The following is an 11,651-nucleotide window of genomic DNA, read 5'->3' as shown; positions in this document are numbered from 1 at the left end:
GGATGAATTTAAGAAGATGTGCGAGAAGTTATATTAGTTTCCTCAGAAAAAAATAGATTGTTCTTAGAACCCAGGAAGGCTATTAGAAGCAGGCCATTTTGCCTCATGAGGGTCACTATTCATGTTGGCTCTGGGATAGACGTTTGTGACAACTTCTGATTTCCTCCTGGGCTCCTCATCCCTTGTGCCCACTGTACCCCAGGAATCTTGCCTTATTGATACTGCTGTTCCCCTTCAAGGCCATAATCGAGGGATTTCTGGGAGAGGGGATGGGCCATCAAAGTAGTTTTGGATTTGGCATGAACAAACCAGACCATTTAGAGGTAAGCCAGAACTGCAGGCAAGACCTCAAACTGCCTCTGACTTCAATGAGCATCTTTCTGTGGGCAGTCAAACCTTGGGTAAAAACAAGAAGTTCTTTTATGAAAAGCATATATAGAAGGAGAAGTTTCAAGTAGGACTTTTAATATTTATTGGCATACATTTGGGTTCTGAACGCAGGAGCCCTTTCTCTTAACTGAAACACTTAGAAAAGTGTCAACCCTTACAACCGTGTCACAAAGAGTCTCAGTAGTGGGCTCTATGTTGAAGCACACAATAAAGACCTCGTGACCTAGGCGAGCCTTGCTGAAAGTCAGGGTCAAAGCATGGACCTGCTATCCTGGATACTAAGGAAAAGACTCTGATGGCTGCCAGGGTCTGCCTTTGTTGTTATGTCTCTGCACTCTGCTGTGGATTAAATCCTGCTTCCACATTCCTCATTAACCACATGGAACAGAACTGTATCTTGGGAATCCCTGAATCAAATATCATTTTCAATTCATCGCCCTGACCCTTTTCCAAGTGATTTCTGAGCATTTTGCCCATTTTCTACCCTGCCTCCTTTGTCTGTGGATTATTCTGATATCGGGCTCGACGACACCTGAAATTTAGCTTGCTGTTTATCAATCATCTTCTCTTTCTTTGAAGAAACCACAGTATCGACCAGCTTTGTGAAATAATCAAGAAAGCGGACAGGGGCCAGGATACACATGTGAGGGTTACACCGTGCCACTGTGACCCTGGGAAAGGTCATGAGAGAAAAAACAGAAATTACAGGGATAGCGCCTGAAAGATGCATTAACATGGGTCCCGTCACTAAATTAAAGGAAACTTTTTTTTTCTTTTTTTTTTTTCTTTTTTTTTTTTTCTTTCTTTTTCTGCAGGTGAACAGAACAAAATGCAGCTGGAGAAATTAGAGCAAAGGATTCTAGGCCCTTCCCTGGGACGTGCCCTGCCCACACCTCCCTCCTCCACAGCTAGCACTACTGTCTTCCTACAACGGGGGGCGGGCCCCCCCCCCCCAGGGCCAGGAGAGGCCTGCGATGCTGAGGACTGTGATTTACTTCCATTTCTTTGTTCCTTTGCTTCATCTTGTGCCCCTGCCAAAGACAAGGAGAAACCATTTGTTAGATTAAAGATAATAGATTTCATAGACTTAGCAGGGAATGTCTTTTTAACACAGTCATTTAAATGTTTCTTACCCCTCAAACAAGCCTAGGAATATCTTGGACTATCAAAGAGCTTTGGATATCTGGGCTGTGATTGCTGGCACACAGTATCTTTAAAGAGCATATAAATCACTGCTAATAAATGCATGCCACATTCATGACTTGCTTCCGCTGATGGGGACGATTAACTCAAGTCTTCAAAGTAGTCTTTGAAAGACCTAATCTTGCAATGCTGTGTCCTCCTTTCTTGGGTCCATTCATATGCTCTTATTTCCAGGGTTCCATAGAGAAATAATAGTAACAATGTACATAACGCAGATTTGCAAAAGTTATTGATGGCTATACTACCACTTTGAGATCTTACTAAGTCTCTGCTGTGTCCCCCACCTGAGAGAGAACTCTAAGAAGATACTGTGCCTTAGAAGCGTTGATATTCTTTATTTCAGATTTTAAAAAGGTGAGGTATAATCCACATATAGGAAATGCACAGATCTTAAGCATACTTCGACCTGTTTTGCAAAACACATACATTTAACCTACACCGCTATCAAGATATAAAACATTCCCGTCACCCCAAAAGTACCCTTTCCAACTATTAATCCCACCCTGCTCGAACCAACAATTGATCTGATTTCTATCACTGTAAATTACTATGTCTCTGCACGGAAGAACTGCAGCAGATGATCTCTGAGTTGATTTTCTATCTGGTGTCCTATGAATCTGTAAAAAAGTATTCTTTTAGGTGTGTATGTGTAAATGAAAGCAATATAATGCTTGTGGCATATGGTATTTAAAATAGCCAAAAGTAAATGAGAAGAAAAAATCCTGTATCATTCCTCCATGGATAATTTTTTTGGTTAATATTGTGGAGTATTTCCGTATAGTATTTTTCTATATCTCTCTAATACAAATATACACAATTATATATTTTAATTTTAAAAAATGAAAATTGCAAATGTAAAGAAACTTATAAACAGTATAACATACCTAGTATGTATTCCCTATCCATATTTATTTTTATTTTTTTTTTAATTTTTTTCAACGTTTTTATTTATTTATGGGACAGACAGAGACAGAGCATGAACGGGGGAGGGGCAGAGAGAGAGGGAGACACAGAATCGGAAACAGGCTCCAGGCTCCGAGCCATCAGCCCAGAGCCTGACGCGGGGCTCGAACTCACGGACCGCGAGATCGTGACCTGGCTGAAGTCGGACGTTTAACCGACTGCGCCACCCAGGCGCCCCAGCCTATCCATATTTAATATATGCTAATATTTTTCAAATTTCCTTGCAATCTTTACTTTTCAAAAATAAAAGATGCAGGTAAATTATTTATAGATAAATTAATGTAATTTATAGATAAGTTAAAAATATTTCTCTTCCTTCCCAGAGATTACCAAATCCTAGTTTCATTGTGAATCAACTTTCACGTTTTTATACTTTTACACAAATATATACTCACAAATACACACATAATAGAAGGTATATAGTATTACTTTATGTATTATAAAATGTACATGGGCACCTGGATGGCTCAGTGGGTTGAACATCTGACTCTTGGTTTCAGTTCAGGTCATGAGCCCAAGGTCATGGGATTGAGCCTTGCATTGGGCTCTGCACTGGGCATGAAGCCTGCTTGGGATTCTCTCTCTCTCTCTCTCTCTCTCTTTCTCTCTCTCTCTCTCTCTCTGTCTCTCTCTCTGTCTCTCTCTCCTTTTCTCTCTCTACCTCTCTTTCTCTCTCTCTCTCTTTTCCCCTCTCCCTCACTCGCACTTTCTTTCCCTCTTTCTCTCTCTGTCAGATAAAAAAAAATTTTAAATATTTTTTTAACATTTATTTATTTTTGAGAGACGGAGTGAGACAGAGAATGAGTGGGGTAGCTGTGGAGACAGAGGGAGACACAGAATCCGAAGCAGGCTCCAGGCTCTGAGCTGTCAGCACAGAGCCCGACGTGGGGCTCGAACCCATGGACTGTGAGATCATGGCCTGAGCTGAAGTTAGACACTTAACCAACTGAGCCACCCAGGCACCCCAAATTAAAAAAAAAATGCTCATAAATAGTAATTTTGTTTTGCCCTGTTTTTAGCCACCCACTGATTATTATTATAAATGTATGGTCAATATATACTTTGATTATGCCTTTGTGTTTACGATTCTCCTTGGCTTACAATTGTTTCCTTCACCTTCATCTTTCCTCTGGGCTTAGTTTTCTTCTCACTGTTATGCATCTGTTAGTAGCTTTTAGAGATAGAGTATGTGAGTAGCAAACTTTTCTTTTCTTCCTAAAAATGGCAGTTACTATCTTCTTAAATGATAGTGGAACTAGGAGAGAACTGCACACTGACAATGATTTTTATCCGTGTTTTGAAAACTCAGAATTATTCCACTATCTTCTGAATTAAATCCTTGATGTGGGGAACATACCATACTTATTTCTTTATAGGTTAACTCTCCTTTCCCTTTAGTTGTTTCACGTTTTTTTTCCTTGTTCTCTGCTGTTGTGCAATGCCTATTGGTGGGTTTATTTTAGATATGTCCTGCTTGCAACTTATTATTCTTCTTTGAACTTAAAACTCATGACTTTTGTCAATTCTGATAAATCCTCAGCCATTATCTTTCAGACACTATCTACTCTCTCCTTTTAGAACATGTTTTGAGCACAAACATCTTGGCCCCTCTCCTTCCAGCCTTCATGTCTCTTTATGTGTCATTCACATTGCCATATGTCTATTTGCTTTTTCAAATGGTTCTTATTTTTTCAGAGCACTGCTCTTTTCTTACAGTTTTATATCTGCTTTTTATCTTTTTTTTTGTCATTTAAATGTACTTATTTTATAAAATCTTCAGAATTTTCTACTCTAAAATTATCACAGCACTAATCATCCTTTAAATTTCCCCACTGATTCTCATTCATGGTAGGTCATTTCCTTGTGTGTTTTGTAAGACGTCAAATTGTGAATTCATCATCCGAGAATTTTTTTTTTCCTTTGTAGGAATTCCAAGTGATAGTTTCACATTTCAATGTGTTATTGACAGCAGGGATGGTACTGTCTATAATCAACTATTAAATTAATTCTCAGTCTGTGTATTTCTGTATGACTTTTGATGGCATAAATTTGTGTTTCAAATTCATGGTGCATTTGTGTTTTCTACTTGTCACGGGAACCTTTTTCCTTCTCCTCATGGCACCCTTGGGCTGACACAGGTCTCCTTGTTAACTTCTTGAGCTGGAAATCCCAGGTTTATTTAGGTAGAGTTATCAGTTATAACTTCTTACCCTGAGTGGCTCAAGGTCCTAGGTGGACATTAGTAAGCAAGGGTCTAGCCATAGGGCCTATTTCAGCATCAACAACCAAACTGTAGCCCTTAGGGCTACTGTGTCTTCAGCTTACCACATTATAGCTTTAGATTTCAAATTCCTCTTTATATCTGGCACCTTTGTTTTCATGTCAGTTGAGCTAGCTAGGTATTTAAACATTTTTTGTTATAATTTATTTCTCATTTCTAAACATTTGTATTAGGAGACATTCTGCATCACCTCACCTTTCCAGTTACCTGTTGCTACATAACAAGTTACCCCAAAACTTAGTGGCAAAAACATCATGGTTTGTTATTTTTCAAGGTTCTATAGTCTGGTCTTGCCTCAGCTGGGCAGTTTATCTGTTCCAGGTGGTCTCCATTGGGGTCAGAACATCCAAAATGGCCCTCAGTTCCAGAATCTTCCTCCCTGGGGCCTTTCTCCTTCTATAGTAGTGTTTGAGCTTCTTACAGGATGGTTGGGTTCCAAGAGCAAGCATTCTGAGAGTGTAAACATGGAAGTTACAGGGCCTCTTAAAATGTACCTAGGTAGCTGCCAAACTCAGCCTGCCATGTTTCTCTAGAACCAAAGGTTCAGATTCTTTAACCACCTTTCCATGACCTCAAATACCTGTTGAAAACTTATTTTTATATTGGAAAAGTGTTCTATTGATTTGCTGAGTCATTCCCCTATTGCCATTTATGATACTCCTGATTCTTTACAATTATAAATTACACAACACTAAAATATTCTTGCATCATATCTTGGAACTCTGTAATTCTAATTCGATTTCACTGTATTTCTTCCATTTCCTGAATGTGTGATGCACAGAACTAAAAGTCCCTTTTTTCTTTTTAACTACCACATAACCTCTACAAATTCAGCTGTCTAAATATTTCTGTGGGAATTACTAAAGTTCCTCAGGTCATACTGTTCTCTGTGGCAACTGTGTTCAGAAACTGTCTACTGTTTAGGGAGCAGTATGGTGTCATCAAATAACTGTCCTGGGAGTATCTGAACTTCCATTGATCATCCAAGTGACCCTGTGTAAGTCACTTCTCCTTCCTGGAATTGAGTTTCCTTAAACTAATATTGAACTTTAAGTTTTGACAACTTACTCATTTGGGTAAAAAGATTGATTCATGTTCATGGTCAAAGAAAATATTTTGACATTAACCAAGGAAAACATTGATCTGGATAATTTATTTAGATATTGATCACACAGGGAAATAATAGTGTCTGTAAGAAAAATTCTAGAAAGAAGTTTATAGTTTGTTGGCAATAAAAGGGCAAAAGGTAAGGCAACACTGAGGAACCTGCATTTAAATTGTTCAGGCTTAGCCTCACTTCATTACTTTTTAATGGAAACTTCTTTACTGTATCATTTCTTCAACCTAACAGGATAATTTTAAATACATGAACAAGGTTTAAAAAAAGGAGAAATGTTTATAAGACCATATTTGTATGAGTTTTAATTTTTTAGCAGTGCTATACATATACATGTATAGTACAAATACTACATTTGTATGTATTACACAAATACTATTATATTTAGTTTTAAATGATGTTCAAGACCACGATGGGAAGGACAGGTGCCTACTTTCATATATTCTCAAGCTTTATTCTACTGTGATGTTGGAACTCAAGTCTGGAGCAACATGGTCTTCTGGGTGAGTGTAGAGGCCCACCGAGAAGAGGCCAGGGAGTGCAGGAAGGTGCTAAGAGGCAATGGTGTGAACACAATTGTGTCTTACACTGGATGACCCACAATTCATCTATTTCATAGGGTTTTTTTTTTTCACAGTTACTATTTTCAGCTAGGAATCAGAATAGCGAGATTGACTTCTCTAATTCTTCTCACCAGACCTCAAGATATGGAAAAGGGTTACAGACTACTCATCATTTTAGATAAATTTCACTCTCTGATGAGAGATTTAGAATGGTGGTTTGGAATAACTCCTAAACATGAACTGCTCTGGACTATGATTCTCTGTTTTTTTTTTTTTTTTTTTTTAATGTTTATTTATTTTTGAGACAGACACAGACAGAGCATGAATGGGGGAGGGTCAGAGAGAGAGGAAGACACAGAATCCGAAGCAGGCTCCAGGCTCTGAGCTGTCAACACGGAGCCCGATGCAGGGCTCGAACTCATGAACCGTGAGATCGTGACCTAAGCCGAAGTTGGAGGCTTAACCGACTGAGCCACCCAGGTGCCCCAAGGACTATGATTTTCTTGGGGAGTTCCCCAAGGCTCATTCAACTCAACAAACCCCGTGTAGACATACAGGTCCACAGGTAGTGGTGTGACAAGATAGGACACAAGTCAGGCTTCTTTCTGCCCAAACACACTCAAGTGCCTTTCCACATTCTCCAGAGAGAGATATTTAGTGTTACGTTTAAAAACTATTATTTAGTGTTAGTTGTTAAAAACAACTCAGCAGGGGCGCCTGGGTGGCGCAGTCGGTTAAGCGTCCGACTTCAGCCAGGTCACGATCTCGCAGTCTGTGAGTTCAAGCCCCGCATCGGGCTCTGGGCTGATGGCTCAGAGCCTGGAGCCTGTTTCCGATTCTGTGTCTCCCTCTCTCTCTGCCCCTCCCCCGTTCATGCTCTGTCTCTCTCTGTCCCAAAAATAAATAAACGTTGAAAAAAAAAAAAAAAAAACAACTCAGCAGGTAGCTTCTGGAAAAGCAATGCTTCAGAATCAGCTAGGGGTTGCTGAAATAACTTGATCCCTCTGGGAGGCCAGGAGGTTAGATGGATGGAAACATTTTTTTCTTGTTGTCAAAACTCAGAAAAGCAGGGAACTGAATATTTGACTATGTTGTGGCTTATTTCCCTCAAAGCATGGTGAGTTTTAAGGGGTTATCCTTGCTCCTTCCACTGTGTTATTTGGTGTAAAGATTTTTAAAGTATAGCCTGAGCCACACTGTGGGACTTGGCAGAACCGAGGGAAATCCAATATACCATTTACAAACACTTCCCATGGCTGGTTTAATCAATTGAAAATCCCACTACAGGGGCAACTTACCTATCAGTTAATCTTCTTGCTGACTCTCTGTTGGGTCATTTACACTGTCAACCTGACTATTCATTTCAACTGTAACCAGAAAGGAAAACAAAAAAGGTTAAATATTGATTAAACCCAAATCTTTTGAACACATTACAATGGTCTGTGAGTCGTTACATTCCTGATCTCATATCTTGTACCTCTTTTCAGTTCCTTTTTCACTCATTCCAGATTTGGGTTTTTAGATTTGGGGGTTTTAGATTTTTACTCCCAGGGGCCAAGGAGGGCAGAATTGCCTCTTACTGAACTGTAGAAGCTGAGCTGTCATTTTATACTAGATTTTTGGGTTGCCATTTTGGGTGCATTTATTACCATCCTGAGGTAAATTCAAAGGCCTTAATAGATGTCTAAGAAAAGAAAAAGAAAACAAAGCAAAACAGATCATTGACATGCAGAGAGGTGAGCAGTTGTCTCTAAAATGGCAATGTCAGTAGGCCTGTTTGGTTCGCTATGTTTTCAAGTGTGAATTTCGAAACAGACCCTGTAAATTGGCCAGTGGGTGCAGCAGCAGTGGATACCATGCAACAGAAAAGCAGAACATCTGACCAGACCACACAGCAATGCTAAAATGTGTGCTTTTGGGGCGCCTGGGTGGCGCAGTCGGTTAAGCGTCCGACTTCAGCCAGGTCACGATCTCGCGGTCCGTGAGTTCGAGCCGCGCGTCGGGCTCTGGGCTGATGGCTCAGAGCCTGGAGCCTGTTTCCGATTCTGTGTCTCCCTCTCTCTCTGCCCCTCCCCCGTTCATGCTCTGTCTCTCTCTGTCCCAAAAATAAATAAAAACGTTGAAAAGAAAAAAAAAATAAAAAAAAAATAAAAATAAATAAAAAAAAGAATAAAATGTATGCTTTTACATTACTGTGTGCATTGTTCTGCGAACATTTGCATAAAATCTGAATGCATAATCAAAGCCATTGTCCAGAAGTATTCCAGAGCAGGGAGGCATAGCAGTCGCTCTGGAAAATTTCAAGGGTGAGTAGGTTTAATTAGATGGATATTTTTAAAGCATCAAAGCCCATATTATGAACGGAGAGACAATATACAAATGGACAGTGGCCAGACCGTATGTAACAATATAACTGACTAAAAACCTCTACAGCAACCAGCCTGGGCAATCCAACCACAGCCTCTGTAGCAATCAGCTTAGAATGGTCAGGACTTGACAGTGACTGCCAGCTCCACCATATTCTGGGCCAATATTCCAACGAAGGACCAAACAGGGAAAGCCAACCAATCACCCAGTTCTAGGTAGCCCAAATCCAGCTTCCCCATGCCAACCACCTCCACTCAGAGGATGCTTGGAACCTTCTCTTTTGTTAACAATAAAGATTTTCCACTTCTCTGCCTGCCTTTGAGTCGACCAACACCAGTGATAACAGCCGACTATACTTAGCTGAATAAGTAACCTCTGTTTGTTCTCGTTCAGGTAGTCTTCATTTACTGGCACAATAAATCAACAATCCAAAGCTCTTTTTCTCAAACAGGAAAACTTGATTAAATTAAAGTAGTGGCAGATGCTGCTTTTCACACTCCAAGGAGGCATGAAAGAGGAAGTGACATTGAAGGGCATACCACCCAACTCTTTCTTAAGGAGGAAGGTTTTAAAAATGGGTCTCTGTTCCACCTGCAAACTATCCTGGGTCTCTCATGATGTGTGAGCTTACTCTAAACCCCAGGTATAAACTGGCCAGATGCAGCAATGCAACTGATATGAGGAGAATAATACATGTACTTTCTATCCTGGTCTACAAAATTATTGTAAGGTTGCCCATCTTAGTGAGGTAGTGTGCCGCATAAAATATAGGAGAACATTCTTTCTCTGTTTCTTCCTCCAACCCAAGGGTCACTGGTTCCAAAACCTATTAGCAAATGTTAATATAAAAAGCATCCCGTGATCAAATACGTTTGGGAAAAGCAATGTTAATACACCTCTTTACAGCTGAGCCTTCTGAGAGCCTGTAATATGCGTGGCGAATCTCTAAGTGAGGACTAAAGCTTAGTATTTCTCACATTTCTTTCCCTTTTATTCAATGAGCATTGTATGGGCCTGCTATTTTTCAGAACATGTTTTATAAAGAATTAGTAAAGAACCATGTCTATAATGTCACAACCAGGCTGTGGCAGGTTTCATTCAACTGAGCGTGACTAACATGTGGTAGTCTTTAATGGACCTGAAGTTGAAAAACATTCTCCTAGGTAATTCATACCTATGAGTGAAAAAAAAAACCCAGTTTATATGGAAGGGCTTATAATTAAGGGAGGAAATTCAGGTGATGAAAAGCTTATATTGGGTGTAATACCTAGTGTAGAAAACTGTATTTAAAACCACCAAGTAATTTCTACCAGTGGCTGAATTTTTCCCAAGGTCCTTATCAGCTCAAAGCAATTTGCTTTTTTCCTTTGGCTAAAAGAACGCAAATAGCAAGATATATATAAACGGTTGATCATCAACCAATTTTGGTTCTCCTAAGCTCTGTAGGCCAGTGGAATCAAATATTTATTAAATCATATATTCCCAAATAATTGTTTTTCTAATGCAAGTAATATTTCAAAGTGTTCCCAGCATCGTTGTACAGGGGCAAGGATATATTAATATTCCTGAGGTTCAGAGTATTTAGATGCCTTCAAAATGAGATGTGAATAAAGAAATATTTTTTGTAAACTGATTTCTAAGGTGCTTTTAAAGATTTACTATGCTTTTGGCCAAGCCATCTGAAATAATACAGTGAGGTGAGGTGATGAAGGTCCAAGATAACCTTGGCCCAAACTCAAGCTGGGGCTCCCCTGAATCCCTGTAGAATAGGGATAACTTTGGAAAAGTACTCTTTATGGAAGTAAGGGATATTCCCATACAGTTCACCAGCTGTACTTCGTACAGTTCACCCTTGGAATTATCCACTATGGCTTCCGTATTATGGGCTATGATTAAACTGAGGCACATACTGTTCTAAAGCAGCTAGCATCAGTGCTTTGTGTTTTTTTTTTTTTTTAAGTCTCCCAATTTTATTAGTTCCTAGTAGAACATGGTTTTTGAACTTTATCTTGTTCTAACTGAATATGTTGCTTCACAGAATAGATAGCTCCCTTAATCCTAGATTACACACAGAAAATGTGTCAGGTTTGTAGTTTGCATGTGCTCAAATAGCTCAGAACTTTACCATCAGGACTCGGAGAGTTTGCTGTGTAGCCAGAGCCTTCGTTTTGCACAGGAACTCTAGGTGTGTCCTCGTCTTGAGCTGAAAGAAAGAAGATAGTCCTCAATTAATAGAGAATTAGAACAGCCTGACTGCCAATTGTTCTGTCACCCTCCATTGCCCTCTTAAATTTAAAAATACTCCTGGGATTCAACTTCTTTTGCGGAAAAGGTTAAGGGAGGAAATAGTGGGTTGAGTTGCTTGAATTCTTTAGTGCTGTCATCTAAATTCTCTTTAATTTGTGAGATAATCGCATACATACATAACACAATTTCTCAAATTAAAAATCCGATCGCATGAAAGCAGGGAAACTTGGTTTAATCAGAACAACCTACAATTTAAATTTAGGGAAATGTGTGTGTGTGTGTGTATGAATTTATACAGCTTAACCTTTGAAAAGGGGGGGGGGGAAACCTGTTTTGCCTTAGGCATGCCTGAAAGCTGAAAGATTCATTCTCTTGGCAGTGAGGGTTTTTTTTTTTTTTAAACACAAAATGAATGACTTAGATGCTTTCCTAGGAGACATTCTCAGATGCTGCCATTTTGAAGTGCTGAGAATCAAGTCTTTAGTTAATTTTTGTTAGGATTGATGCTATTTTGCACAGC

The 11,651-nt window shown here is 39.5% G+C and overlaps 1 protein-coding gene across 1 annotated transcript in view; it reads right to left on the bottom strand.

Annotated features, from left to right (window-relative positions):
- Nucleotides 1–1,335: 1,335 nt before the first annotated feature.
- The window catches only part of MACROD2 (mono-ADP ribosylhydrolase 2), a 2,049,910-nt gene continuing 2,039,594 nt past the window's right edge, over nucleotides 1,336–11,651 (bottom strand). Inside the window, exons 17-19 of the mRNA XM_040447744.1 lie at nucleotides 11,010–11,087; nucleotides 7,816–7,884; nucleotides 1,336–1,421 (exon numbers count right to left, since the gene is read on the bottom strand). Coding sequence (XP_040303678.1) covers nucleotides 7,823–7,884; nucleotides 11,010–11,087 — 140 coding nt within the window. The 3' untranslated portion in view covers nucleotides 1,336–1,421; nucleotides 7,816–7,822. The remainder of the gene's footprint in view (nucleotides 1,422–7,815; nucleotides 7,885–11,009; nucleotides 11,088–11,651) is intronic.

Source organism: Herpailurus yagouaroundi, unplaced genomic scaffold, assembly GCF_014898765.1.
Source record: "Herpailurus yagouaroundi ecotype Mexico unplaced genomic scaffold, PumYag 196, whole genome shotgun sequence".
NCBI lineage: Eukaryota > Metazoa > Chordata > Mammalia > Carnivora > Felidae > Herpailurus > Herpailurus yagouaroundi.
This window is presented reverse-complemented; position numbering and strand designations above follow the sequence as displayed.